The sequence below is a fragment of the Bubalus bubalis genome, chromosome 5 (genome assembly GCF_019923935.1).
Source record: "Bubalus bubalis isolate 160015118507 breed Murrah chromosome 5, NDDB_SH_1, whole genome shotgun sequence".
Classification (NCBI taxonomy): domain Eukaryota; kingdom Metazoa; phylum Chordata; class Mammalia; order Artiodactyla; family Bovidae; genus Bubalus; species Bubalus bubalis.
Genome location: NC_059161.1, coordinates 109,611,508 through 109,626,437, shown reverse-complemented (window position 1 = coordinate 109,626,437; position 14,930 = coordinate 109,611,508). Strand labels below are relative to the sequence as shown.

Below are 14,930 nucleotides of genomic sequence, written 5' to 3'. Positions count from 1 at the left end.
CTCACAGTTTAAACTCGTGTTGTTCAAGGGTCAGCTGTATCAATAAACCAGACGATGACCTTGTGCTTAATGAGATTCAGCCAGAAAATCTGCCCAGATCAGTCTGTCTCTCTCTTCCTTCCTCTTCCTCTCATTCTTCTCTACCCATAAGAAAGGAAACATGGACATTTCTTAGATTCATGGGACAGGAGCCATTTGGTTGAGGGGCAGATTTAGTTCTGGAGTAGTTTCTTTATGTCCGTGGTGTTTTAATTGTAGACGCTACCATTGGTATCTCAATGATGAGAAATTCCTCCTTTTTTTTTTTTTGGCCCTGAAGTTCCTGGCTAGGGTCCATTCCCTTGGCTCCTTCTCTCCTGGTAGTGCCTGAAATTCAGTTTTTAAGCTGCTTCACTCCTACATGCTGGAAGGCAGATGATCTCAGCCTGGCACGCACAGAAGCCTCTCTCCTCCCCCGGCCTAGCTCTTCCTTCCTCCAGGCGGGGCCAGGCCACAGATGTGCGCTAATGAGAGCTTCTCTTTGTTTCCAGGGTTTGGGATGCTCTGACAGACAATTACATCCCTTCACTCTCAGAAGACTGGAGGGACCCAAACATGGAGGCTCTAAACGGCAACAACCCTGACACCGAGGTACCTCTGGGGCCCCTAACTTAACAGGGCTTGAGGAGCTGTGGATTCCAGTTTAAAAAAAAATTTAAAAAGCACCCAGTAACTCAGCAGTCTTCCCCATTATGTAACAAAGCTCAACATCATTGCTGGGAAGGCAGGGATTGTGGAGGAAGTGAAAAGTAAGATGAAGAAGGACATCCAGGGTATATGAGGTGAATGGAATGATTGTAAAGTAGTGTAAATGCAGGTCACTTCTGTTGCTCATCTCTGTCCTCAATGTGCAGAATTAGGTGATCTGAAGTAAGACAGGAGGGTAAGTATCACAGGCTTCTTTTGTGTTCAAACAATGATGGTTAAAAAAAAAAATCAGGGTTTACCATCTAAAATGAACAGTTCAGTCCCATCAAAAAACAGTATTGACAACATGCATGGCTGAATTCCTTTGCTGTCCACCTGAAGCTATCAAAACATTATTAATCAGCTATATTTCTATATAAAATAAAAAGTTAAAAAAAGCAGTATTGACAGGCTTGTGACAAGCTCAGGGCCTGGCTAATGGCCACAGTTGGGGCCCAGATAATAAAGAGGTCATCATGCAATAGAAAGCAATTCTTTTTTTTTTTTTCCATATAATTTTTGTTGGCATATAATCGCTTTACCATGTTGTGTTAGTTTCTGCTGTACAGCAGAATGAATCAACTATATGTATATATATCCCTTCCCTCTTGGGCCTCCCTCCCACCCTCTAGGAGGAATTCTTTATGAAACTCAACCAACCAGGCATGCATATGACTGGACCTGAGTCATAGTCTGTGGTTACCGACACCAAAGAAGAAGGTAGCCTACTGGCTTCTGAAAAAAGCAGAAAAGGGAATACTTGTTTTGAGTTGATTTGCATAGGTTACAGGAGCTCCAAAATGCCCCTCCTAGCTGAATATAAGTGTAGAAAAGTATTACTAAATCATATAATGGCTCTGTCCTTGCTCAAAGCCTCGTTCTATTCTGCTTAGTTTTCTCGTTTTAGCTGCAAAGCAGATCTGACAATTCCCTATCAAGAGGTGCTGCCACGATTCTGTGGGCTCAGCAAATGAGGGAGGGAGGGGGATCTGATCTTTCTAGGTGCTCCAGGGTTGAGTCCAGGGAAGGGCAAGAACCAGATTTCCCTTACCAGGCGATATTTCTGTAGACCATTGCCCAAAATAGCAAAGCAGAGAGATCAGCAATCAGTTGATTTGTTGAAAGGTGGCTCTATATAGCCTTTCTAACTCTTCTAATGATTAGCTATTCAAAATACCCAGAACCTTGAGGCTTCATTTACCGGGCAAAATAGACTTTGAATCTCAGAGATTTGCTACAATCCTACTTAGCATGGATATAGGATATCTCAGGTCCTGTTTTGAACTCCTGAGTGCTTTTTTTCCTCTTGCAGTGTTTCTATGGACAGTGTTGAGTCCTTACCCAAAATGCAAAGGAGAAGATAAGCAGTAATAGAGTAAACCTCATCACTGAAATGAAATCAGGCCTGTCGTGGTGCAAAAGGCAGATTTTGCTTTATTATCTCCTTTGTCACCTTTCTGACTCATTTTGTGGATTTAGCCAAAAAAAAATATAAGATAACCTCCCCTTCGAAAGGACTCTAATTTATCCTCACTTGCAGATTTCCCTCAAGAGGGTTAATATTTCAGGGGAAACTGAGTGACCCTGGGAAAGATGATCTGATCTCCTCATAGAATTTTCTCTATCTAACCCACAGAAAAGGACGGGGTAGCAATAATGGATGGATTAAGGCTGTTTTATTTCAGCCTCCTTTATTATCTGTGTTCGTTACAGCAGAAGCCCTTTTCACTGACCTCAGTTTAAATCACTTGCTATGTTACCCATGCTCTGTGTTCCTTCTGTAAAACATGGTGACCAAACACCCTTGGCATGCAGTGTCCCCACGGCTGGTCGGCCTCTCTCTCTGCCAAGTCCTCTTCTCTCTACTTCTGCTTAGTTCATTGCCAAGGATCAGTTATATTTGCTTTCAAACCTGTTCATGCTTGTCCTTGCAACTATAACCAATTTAATGAAATAGAAGCTGTAGGGTTATGACTGCAAAGACAGTCATTTTTGCTTTTACAAAATTAAAGTAACACATGTACATAATTTTAAAAGTCAAATCATGCTTTTAAAATAATAGGAGACAACAAAAAATACATACAGCAGCCCCTGACTTACCTTTCCCTGTTCCACAGAGGCAGCCACATCTGCTGTTTTTAGTTATTTTTTGGTCAGGCATCTACAGTTTCCTAAATAACACTTTTATATTGCTATTTCTTTGATTATTTAAAAAAGCAATTTTGTTTGTTATCTATTATGGAAGAGAAGATTTAATTCTTTTGCATCACCTCAAATACTCCCATTTGGCCTTCCCTCTTGTCACTAATTTATTGTTAAATCAATCTTATGTATAGATACTGGGCTTTCTGGTGGTTCAAAGGGTAAAGAATCTGTGTCCAGTGCGAAAGTACTGGGCTTGATCCCTGGGTCAGGAAGATCCCCTGAAAAAGGGCATGGCTACCCACTCCAGTATTCTTGCCTGGAGAATCCCATGGACAGAGGAACCTGGTGGGCTACAGTCCATGGGGTCAGAAAGAGTCAGACAGGACTGAGTGAGACAGGGGAGGAGGATATATAAATACGAGTATAACTGAGTAAATACTCTTGGTTGCTGAATCATGGAGTTTTTAAAAAAAAATACTTCCTCTCTTAACTCGGAGTGAAAAATTGCCTTGGTTTTCACTTGCTTAGTTTCCTGTACATCTATCATTAGTTCAACTCCAAATTCTGAGTGAACTCTAAATCTCATATATATATTTTTAAAATCAGATAGTCTTTTAATTTTTAAAATTAATTTAAAAAAATCAAAATTAGTACCCTCTATCTTTCTTCTCTAAACGAATATAGTTGTATTCTAGATCTAGTGCACAGCTCTTGTCTTGGGAATTCTTCTTGCCTCTCTCTCCTGTCCTGACTGCCATATTTTTATCTTTCTGGGTGTATTCTCTTGTTCTAGTGAAAATAAATTCAGTGTATTCTTAAGAAAGGGTGGAAGGAATGTATTTGTTAGAATAGATGAGCGTGTTTTTATTTTCCTGTCATACATGTGACTGAGAATTTGACTTGATAGAGTTATTTTAGGTTGCAAAGGAATATTTACTTAGAATTGCATAGTACCATTCTCTTATCTTTCAGCTTTCAGTTCCTATTGAGAAACCCCAAATCCATTCTGATTCTTTGTCTTTTATATGTGACTCTCTTTTGGTTCTCTTTAGAAGCTTTGAGGATATTCTCTTTTTCCTTTCTCGTTTCTTTTACAGTAATGTGCCTTAGAGTGAGCTGTATGTTTTTCATCCATCCTGCTTTATACTCCGTGGGCCCTTTCAACCTGGAAGCTCATGACTTTAGATTGTGGGATGTTTTCTTGTTATTTCTCTGAAGACAAACTGTTTCTGTTTTCTGCCTCTATTGAGATGATTATATGGTTTTCTCCTTTATTATGTCAATGTGATGAATTACATGAATTGATTTTCAAATGTTAAATCAACCTTGCGCTCTTGAGATTAAACTCACAGCTTTACTGAAGAATAATTGGCATGCAGTGAACGGCACATGTTGAACTATGCGGTTTGCTAGGTTTTGACTTATGTTTATGTCTGTGAGACCATCACCACAAGATATTAAGCAAGATAGGAAGCATGTCTACATGTCCATCACTCTTCCTTCCACCCCCTATCTTCAGGCGACCTGATTCTGTCACTGTAGATCAGTTTGCATTTTTTAGAATTTTGTATAAATAGAATCGTGAAGCATGCACTCTTTTTGTCTTTTTTTTTTTAATTCAGTATAATTATCTAGATATTCATTCATTTTATTGCATGTATCTACATTCATTCCTTTCTATTGCTGAGTAGTATTCCATTATATGGATATACCATAATTTTCCTATTCATTCACCTGTTAATGGACATTTGGGTTGTTTCCAGCCTTTGAATATTGCAAATAAAGCTATTATGAACATTCTGGTGTAAGTCTTTTTGTGAAAATATGTCTCTGTTTTTCTTGGATAAAATCCTATGAGTGAATTGGTTGGGTCATATTGTAAGTTTATGTTTCACTTTTTAAGGAACTGTCAAACTGTGTTCCAGTTTAGAACTCAAATTACCCCACCAACCCTTGGCATGCACAACCTTTTTGATTTTAGTCATTTGAGTGGGTATAAAGCAGCATCTTATTTTGATTTTAATTTGCATTTCCCTGATAATATATGATGTTGAGCATCTTTTCATGTGTATCCTCTTTGGTGAAGTGCCTGTTTAAATCTTTTGCCCGTGTTCTTAGTGGGCTGTTTGTGTTATTATGGAGATGTTCGAGTTCCTCATGTTAAAAGATAAAATGAAGCATATTAAATTTTTGACAGTTTATTTGAGCAAAAATCTGTTGAAATCTGACAGTGCCAAACCTAAAGTGGTTAAGAGTGCTCCGCCCACAGAAGTTAGAGGAAGGACTTTTACAGAGAAGAGGTGGAAGCAAAGGAAGAAAATAAGTTGATTGGCTCTAGTTTGAGTGGTTGTATTATTTGGGAAAATCTGATTGGCTGTTTGTGAGTGGTTGTCCTTTGGTTTGATTCTTAGCTTTGAGGCATTGGAGGTTTTGGTTTTGCTTTGCTTAGGAACCTCCTGAAGCACTGAAGTCACCTTAGCCTAATGGTCTCTTTGTTTAATTAATTTAACACGTACATTCTAGATATAGATCCTTTGTTTGTTGTATGTTTTGTGAATATTTTTTTCTTGTCTAAGAAAGTTAAAACTTTTTTAACATTATCTTTTGAAGAGAAAATGTTCTTTTTAATGAGACAAAATCCAATTTATTCAGTTTTAAAAAACAGCTTCTGCTTCTCATGTAGCATTTAAGAAATTGCCAAGCCCAACATCACTAAGATTTTTTCTTATCTCCTAGAAGTTGTGTAGTTTTAGCTTTTATATGATTTATGATCCGTTTCAAGTTAGTTTCTGTATATGGTGTTAGGCTAGATCAGGGTTCATTTTTTGTGCATGGGTATGGCTATCTAGTTGTTTCAATACAATTCATTGGAAATATTATCTTTTTCATATTTAATTGTCTTGGCATCTTTGTTGAAAATCAGTTGACCTAAATGTGCAGACCTATTTCTGAATTCTCGATCATGCATCTATCTGAATGCCAATACTCTACTGTCTTTGTTACGTAGCTTTATGGTAACGTCTTGATAGAAAGCACATGTCTTTCCACTTTGTTCTGTTTCTTCAAAGCTGCTTTGGCTATTTTAGGTCCTTTGCATTTCCATATAAATTTTGGAATCACCTGATAAATTTGTACAAACTTGCCAGAAGTTCAGCTGTGATCGTGTTAAATCTATGGAACAATTTATGTGTATAGATCAATTTTTTATGTTAATGTGATGAATTACTGCCCTGGGTCTCCATTGCTGCATGCGTGGGCTTTCTCTAGCTGTGAAGAGCAGGGGCTACCCTTTATTGTGATGTGCAGGCTTTAGTGTGGTGGCTTCTCTTGTTGTAAAGCACAGGCTGTAGGTGCTCAGGCTCAGGAGTTGCAGTGTGTGGACGTAGTTGCTCCGTGGTGTGTGGGATTCTCCTGGACCAGGGATCAAACCCATGTCGCCTGCACTGGCAGGCAGACCTTATCCACTGTGCCACCAGAGAAGTCCCTTGTTAACATTTTATTAAGGACTTTTGCATCTATGTTCATAGGACTCTTTTAGTTTTCTTCTCCTGTAATGTCATAAAATGAGTTAGAAATTTTTCTTCTATTTTCTGAAAAAGTTTCTGTTATGCTGGTATTATTTCTTCCTTAAATGTTTGATTGACTACACCAGTGAAACCATCCTTCTCTGTGAAAGTTTTTGATTACCGATTTAATTTCTTTAATAGGTATAAGGCTATTTAGATTTTCCATTTCATGCTGATTTTCTTTAATTTTGGTAAATTGTGTTTTTCAAAGAATTTATTCATTTAATCTAAGTCATTGAATGTACTGACCACAAAGTTGTTTCTGATATTCTCTTATTCTTTCAATGTTAATAAGAGCTAGAGTGATGTTCCCCTTTTTTATTACAGATATTGTTGATTTGTGTTTTCTCTCTCCTTCTGTCCCTTCCCCTCACCCCCACTGCATCAGTTTATTTATGGGTTTATCACTTTTATTAATTTTTCCAGGGAACCACTTTTGTTTTTTTTTTTTCCTTTGTTGTTTTTTCATTTTCTGGTTTGTTTATTTCTTCCCTTACCTTTATTGTACCCTTCTTTGTACTTAAACTAGGGTTTTACTTCACCGTTCATTTCTTTAAGCTTCTAAGATGGGAGCTTGTGGCTTCCTTGGTGGCTCAGCAGTAAAGAATCTGCCTGCCAATGCAACAGACTCCGGTTTGATTTCTAAGTCAGGAAAATACCTTGAGAGGGAAGTGGCCACCCACTCCAGTGTTCTTGCCTGGGAAATTCCGTGAGCAGAGGAGCCTGGCGGACTACAGTCCATGGGGTCACAAAGAGTCAGACACGACTTACTGACTAAAAGCAGCAACAAAGGTGGGAGCTTAGATCCTATTTCAAACTTAGAAAAAATGATGTTGTTCCATTTGGGCTACAAAGTACCACAAACTGGATGGCTTATGAACAATAGAAATTTACTTCTCACTCTTAGGGAGGCTGGATATCCACAATCAGGGTGCCAGAACGGTTGGTTCTGTTAAAGGGCCTCTTCCAGCTTGAAGACTGCCAACTTCTGGCTGTGTCCTCACAGGACACATTGTGCAAGGAGCTCTGGGAGCCTCTTTGATAGGAATACAGACCCATTCACGAGGGTCCCACCCTCCTCAGCACCTCCCCAAGGCCCTCCTTCCTAATGCCGTCACACTGGGGGCTAGGATTTCAATGTATGTGTTGGGAGGACACAAGCATTCAGACCATAGTCATAACACAGCATCTTAAAACAGGAAAGTTTTAAGCATTGCCTCAACTGAATCCACAATTTTAATATGGTATGTTTTCATTATCATTCAGTTCAGAATATTTTCCATTTTTCTCTTGTGCTTTCTTCTTTGGCCCATGGGTTACTTAGAAAAATGTTTATAGATATCATTTTGTCATGGATTTCTAATTTAGTCAGAGAACAAAATCTGTATAAATAAATCTTTTAAAATATACTGAGACTGATTTATGACCAAGCGTATGTTGTATCTTGGTGAATGTACTGTGCGCCATTGAGAAGAATGCTTATTTTGCAATCGGTTGTGATGTTTGTACAAGTCAACTAGATTAAGGTGGTTTATGGTACTGTTTGGAGAAGGCAATGGCACCCCACTCCAGTACTGTTGCCCGGAAAATCCCATGGATGGAGGAGCCTGGTAGGCTGCAGTCCATGGGGTCGCTAAGAGTCGGACACGACTGAGCGACTTCACTTTACTTATGGTACTGTTGGACTCTCCTATATCCTGATTTTTTTGTCTCTTTGTCTTATCAGTCATTGTTATATATTCCTGATTGACCCTTTTATCATTATGATATGTCTTTTGATTTTATTTATTTACCTATTTTCGGCTGTGCTGGGTCTTCGTTGCTGTGCGGGGTTTTCTTTAGCTGCAGAGAGCAGGGGCTCTTCTCTGTATGTGGCGCGTGGCCTTCTCACTGCAGTGGCTTCTCCCGTTGTGGAGCACGGGCTCTACAGCACAGGATCAATAGTCGTGGCGCATGGACTCAGCTGCTCTGCGGCGTGTGGGGTCCTCCTGGACCAAGGATCAAGCCTTCCTGTGTCTCCTGCATTGGCAGGTAGATGCTTTACTCCTGAGCCACTAGGGAAGCCCTGAAATATCCTTCATCTCTGGTAATACTCCTTGTTTTGAAATCTACTTTGTCTGATATGAATTGAACCACAAAAGCTTTCTGTTGCTGTTACGTAAACATTTTTCAATCCTTTTACTTTTCACCTATCTGTGTCTTTAAAAATATATCTTTTATAGATTATATGTAGTTGGCTCTTTTATATTTAGTCTGACCATGATGATCTATGCTTTTTTTTTAATTGTGTTTAGTTCATTTGCATAGTGTTTAATTCATTAACTTTTAATGTTAATAGTTTGTGTTTAGGCATACCATCTTGCATTTCTATTTGTTCCACCTGGGTTTTTCTTTTATTGTTGGTATTCCTCTGTTTCACCTTCTCTGCCTTCTTTTGGGTTAATCGAATACTTTCTGGTCTTCCATTTTATTTCTGCCATTGGATTTTTAGTTATACCTCGCTCTTTTATTAATTTAAAAATATTTTTTAAATTATGAAAATATGATAACACTTTCATATTATCATATCATATCATATGAAAGTATAATATGAAAGTTTACAGGAAAATTGAAAAATACAGAGCAAAGTTACATATAGTCCCACTATATCTTAAATTATTTTTTTAAGCAAATAAATTAAGATTTTTAATTGGAATTTCAATATCAAACTCTCAAAAATTAATAGAATGAATATAAGAGAAATAGAAGAATACAGTAGACTTGAAAAGCACTGTGAACCAATTCAACATAAGTAAGATTTATTCAATTTTCACATAATAAGGATACAAATTCTATTCAAGTTCCCATACAGTGTAAACTAGGAGACACTGGAACATATCCAGGGACATAAAACAAGCTGCAAAAATTTCATGGGATCTGAGGATGTATGAGTTAGATATAGCTCCCATGTTACCAGGAACTCACAGTAGCATTCACACATGTCTGATTTTTTGTGACCCTGTGGACTGTAGCCCGCTAGGCCCTGTCCATGGGATTATCCAGGCAAGAATACTAGAGTGGGTTGCTATTCTCTCCTCCAGAAGATCTTCCCAACCCAGGGAACAAACCTGGGTTTCCTGCATTGCAGATGGATTCTTTTACTATCTGAGTCATCAAGGAAGCCCTCACAAGCTTACAGTTCATTTCAAATCATTTTTGCCCATGCCTGACAAATCAGACTAGTACACTGTACATCAGAGAGAAAAGAGAAGGCTCTAATTAGGAGTCATCCATGCTGCTGCCCAGCTTCCATGCTTCCATAATGTCTGAATGGCAAGAAGGGTCAATGCCTAAAAACTCTCTCCCCGCCTTCACCAGGAGCCCAGGGGGAGGACCTTGGGCAGGGGGCTGGGATAGTTGAAAGATGCAGTATTAACAGTCAGTGAGGTAAACTTGCTAAAATTGGCCATATCTCAGAAAATGTAAATATTCCATTTAAAAAATAGACTTACTAGAACAAAATTCTGCTTAGAGACTAACACTGGCTGTCAGATGCTTGTATATTATTATAAAAAATAATCCAAACAAGAAAATAAAACTTTCTGAACAGGAGCCTAACTCCTACCACAGGACTTCCTAGCCCTAAAGAAAGTTCTACCATGAGAGAGTAGTTGTGAAGAAGCCGTGGCTACAGGAGTTTCCTTCTGCACAGCTGGGAGCTGTGGGAAGCAGGCATGTACCACAGGTGGTGGGCTTGGCAGAGAGAGGAGCATATGGGTTCGACAGCAGAAATAGATGTCACCATCTGGCACAAAAGCCCCTCAAATAATCTCATTACCTCACTGTCCTACCCCTTACCCAGGTTGAGAGCAGATGGCCTTTGAGATGTATTTAAGTTTTTTGTTTTTGTTTTTTTATGACATAGTCCTGGTTTTAAGCAAAAGTAGATAGAAGGTCATATGTTGTTGGGGGTGCCTGCCAACGTAGAGTTTAAGGAAACAGGGAGATGTTTCTGAGGATGGATTCCCTCTGACATGACTGCTTGGACTGGAACCGGGGTGTTTCCTGGGGGTGCTAATTAGAACAGGAAATGTGTAATCCCCAGTAGTCAGTCAGACCAGCATGCCAGCTGTTGGTGTACAAGTGAAATTGATTCCTGGATGAGAGGTGTCTGCAGAAAGGTTTCTTGGAGGCACTTCTTGCCAGGCTGGAGATGACTTTCAAATGAGACTCCTGGACACAGACAGCTTGTTAGTTTGTTAATGGCTAGTTGTTCAGTCACTCAGTCAGGTCCTACTCTTTGCGACTCCACGGACTGCAGCAGTCCAGGCTTCCCTGTCCTTCACTGTTTCCTGGAGTTTGCTCAAACTAATGTCTGTCGAGCTGGTGATGCCGTCCAATCATCTCATCTTCTGTCTCCCCCCTTCTCCTCCTGCCTGCAATCTTTCCCAGCTCTGTGCTTATTTGTGCAGGATTTGACCAGCAGTACCAGGCCTCTTGGGACACGGGTAGTAAAGTCAAACACGTTGTGAATACCTTGCCGGGCTTCAACATCTAGAACCTCGATGGTTGTCGACTTTCAGTCTTGCTTGGGATGGAATTTGGAGACAGTGCAAATATTTCAGTATTTGCTGTTGCCATTGGAGTTTGTTCTTTGGTTTGTGTGGTCAGGTTGTTCCATGGCATGTCCTGTGGAGCTCTGACACATCCTTCATCCTTCATCAGCTATGACACCATGCCTAGATTCCAACACGATGACTTTTTGTCACATTTTAAAAGCATGACTCTTTGGGCTGGAACAACTCACCCTTTATAATATCTGCATGTTAAGTGGCTTCAGTTGTATCTGACTCTGTGTGACGCTGTGGCCCACCAGGCTCCTCTGTCCATGGGATTCTCCAGGCAAGAATACTGGAGTGGATTGCCCTGCCCTCCTCTAGGGACTCTTCCCGTCCCAGGGATCAAATCCGTGTCTCCTCATTGGCAGGCAGGTTCTTTACCACTAAAGCGCCATCTAAAGTAAAATCTGAAAACAGAGTCCCAGTTGAAACTCCTTATATAAACAGATGTGCCTTTGCTGCAGGAGTTGATTGCCATTATTATTCACCTTGAGAAGGTTCCTTGTTCACCTGAAGGTGACCTGTCTATGGGTTAAACAACTATGCTTCTCCCCTTGGGTGAGAATGGTGCTGGCTACACACGCCTCACTGTCTTTTTCTGACCATGTTGGACCCAGTGATGTATGCTGTATGGACGGAGTATTCTTGGAATTGAATGAAACTCTGCACACCTCTCAGATTCTCTCTTTACACAGTGGGTAGCCAGGGTGCTCTCTGTCAGTGCCATCGGTTCTAGAGACTGGAGAGAATCCTAGTTCTGCTGATGGTCAACCAGAATTCCATCCCCCCTCTTTACCCCTTTCAGATCCATGAGAAAGAAGAGGAAGAGTTCAATGAGAAGAGCGAACACGATTCTGGAATCAATGAGGAGCCTCTACTCACAGCAGATCAGGTATGAATATGTCTTGGTTCTTGGGACTTTTGGTTATTTTGATAGAGAAAAAGTTTGAGTATGCACTTGCCACATCCCTTTAAGGTGACAGAAAAATGTATGGTCTTGTGGTGGCTATGTCATGACTGAGAGTGTGTTTGATAAGGGATTGCATGTCTCTTTAAGACTCAGTTTACCCACCTGCAATAAATGGGAATGTAACTCCTGACATGTGCGTCGGGTGGGGTCCGTGTTTGGTAACAGCCAGAGAGGGGCCCAGCATTTACTGCCTCCATTTCCTGCTAAGCCTTTTTATTGCAACTCATTGTACTTGGTGTCAAGATACTTAAACAAGGGTCCCAAATCCTTGTTCTCACGAGAATAGAAATGACAGATGAGGCTTTCAAGTGATGGATATTTTCTCATATTTCATAAAACATTGCAAATGTTGAACCTTCCTAAAAGAGTCTTAGAAACACTCGTTTGGTAAAAAAAAAAAAAAAAAAAGATATAATGCTTCACGTTTTATTGACTTACTTACATTTTGGTTTTAATAATTTGTTACTTAGGGAGAATACTCCTGGGTCTCTGGATTCCTCATTCAACCTTTCAGTCAACAACTATTTATGGGCACTTGCTTTGAGCAGGCACCTTTCAAGCATTTTCACAGAGCGATTCTGAAAAAGCTCTACCAGGAGCCTTTGGTGCCAGAAAGTGCTTTTCAGTAAAAGGAACTCTTTCATATCTGTGGTAAAGGGTGGGATATAAACAGATAAGGATCAAGAGATTAAAGGGAACTGGATTGAAAAGAAGAGGTACTAGCATTTATTCTTGTGAATTTTGGGAGGAAATGCAGTTCAGTGATCCAAATTCAATGATAACGACTTCGAGGGAAAGAGGAACTCTGCCATAAAATTCCAAAGAGGGGTCATGTCATTTGCTTGTATTCCATGAACGGCTTAAGTATCCCCAACATTTGTGAGTGGAGATGTGGAAGCTTTGGAATAAAATGGAAATTATTCCAAAGGAGGGAACTCTAAGCGCCTTTATCTTTGGTCCAGCCTAACATAAAGGAACCCACTTCAGTGACCAGTGGCCTTGGAGCCAGAGCCCATCACAGCATCGAGAACAAATATACAGATGCTCTGTTCTGACCAGACTCATCAATGGCTCCTTCCAAAGAAGCAGCCTTTGCTCATTCCCTTTTTTTCACGTGTGAACAATTAGTGTCCAAAGTCTTGTGCATTGTTCAATAGTTCACACTTTTCCCTTTTGGCAGTTATCCAATTTTACTCTCATCTTCTAGAACCAGTCCCGTACAATAGTCTAGATTATAGCTGAGTTTCTTACCTATTTCCTGCTGTCTAGACCCTACTTATTCTATTACTATTTGTCTTGATTTGTACTTGTTGGCCAGCTTTAGTTCTTGTCCTGGTGAATTCTGGAGGCAGAGCTCTTTTCCTCTATGTGAAAAGCAGTACATGAGTTTGAGCTGTCCTAGGAACACGGCCATTTCCGGTCATAAGCATCATCACAATGAATGGACTGGATTTTGTGTTTGAGCTGGGTGGATGAAATATTCTTCCACTCAGGAAGAAAGTGCTCAGCAAATTGAAGTAAATGTTCCCTTCCAGGCAGCTCTGCTTTGGTTCCTGAAAGAGCAGTTTATTTCCAATAAAGCACTCATCTAAATGGTGTTCTTGGAAGAGGTTTGACATTAAAGAGGGCTTTGCATTAAAGGAGAATGTTTGCAAGCCTTCGGTCAGATCTATTTTTATTATTATTCAATATTTATTAAGTAACAATGTTGCTTTAGGAATTTTACAAAGACAGCAAATTAGGCACATCCTTCATTGATCATCCTTCACTCTGAGATATTCCTGCAGCAGAGAAGAGTGAGTGCTCTCTTGTGTACCCTCTTCAGGTGATTGAAGAGATTGAGGAAATGATGCAGAATTCCCCCGACCCTGAAGAGGAAGAGGAGGTCCTGGAAGAGGAGGATGGGGGAGAAACCTCCTCCCAGGCGGACTCGGTCCTCCTGCAGGAGATGCAGGCCTTGACCCAGACCTTCAACAACAACTGGTCCTACGAAGGTGAGGGTCCTGGGGGTGGACTCGTGAAGGATGAACTCAGCTCTGCTGGGTAGGGCGTGAGCTTCACGTGCCAGTAACAGAGCCTCAGGATCTAGGGAGTTGATGTCACTGTTCTTACTGTATATCAGTAGAGAAGTTCGCATCACAGAGGGTGGGGAGGAGGCAATCAAGCAAAATTAAAATGGTGAAATGAACCAAAGAACAAGTAGAGGAAATCTGAACTCACTATTCCAAATGATGCTTCCCTGGTGGGCTTCCCTGGCAGTCCAGTGGTTAAGACTCTGCACTTCCAACAGAGGGGGTGTGGGTTCAATTCCTGGTTGGGGCACTACGGTCCCACATGATGCACAGAGCACCCCGTGAAAACCCACATGATGCTACCATAAAGTCAATGAAAAAAATCTACAAACAGTGATGATAATAATAGCTCGTATATTTAGAGAGCTTTGGAGTGCCAAATTCTGTTCTAAAACTTTGTATGCATAATCTCATTTCATGCCTGTAGCAGCCCCATTAGGACTGAGCTAACTGAGTTTCTGGACGAGTAAGTGACTTGTTTGAGGCCATTGTTGGGGAAATATGATTTAAAAATAATATCTCCTCCCCACCTGAGAAACCTTTTCACAGTAAAGGAGAAAGGAAACAATTTTATTATTGAATAAGCAGTAAGCCAGAATATGGTGCATATCACAGTTCAATCAGTTCAGCTGTGTCCAACTCTTTTCGATATGAACTGCAGTCTGCCAGGCTTTCCTGTCCATCACCAACTCCTGGAACTTGCTCAGACTCATGTCCACTGAGTTGGTGATGCCTTCCAACCATCTCATCCTCTGTCATCCCTTTCTCCTCCCGCATTCAATCTTTCTCAGCATCAGGGTCTTTTCTAGTGAGTCAGTTCTTCGCATCAGGTGGCCAAAGTACTGGAGCTTCA

The 14,930-nt window shown here is 40.4% G+C and overlaps 1 protein-coding gene across 3 annotated transcripts in view; it reads left to right on the top strand.

Annotated features, from left to right (window-relative positions):
* The window catches only part of FEZ1 (fasciculation and elongation protein zeta 1), a 42,329-nt gene that overhangs the window by 13,722 nt on the left and 13,677 nt on the right, over positions 1 to 14,930 (top strand). For all 3 annotated transcript variants that reach the window (XM_006057668.3, XM_006057669.3, XM_006057670.3), the window contains exons 3-5: positions 531 to 630; positions 11,841 to 11,927; positions 13,831 to 13,999. In XM_006057668.3, coding sequence (XP_006057730.1) covers positions 531 to 630; positions 11,841 to 11,927; positions 13,831 to 13,999 — 356 coding nt within the window. The remainder of the gene's footprint in view (positions 1 to 530; positions 631 to 11,840; positions 11,928 to 13,830; positions 14,000 to 14,930) is intronic.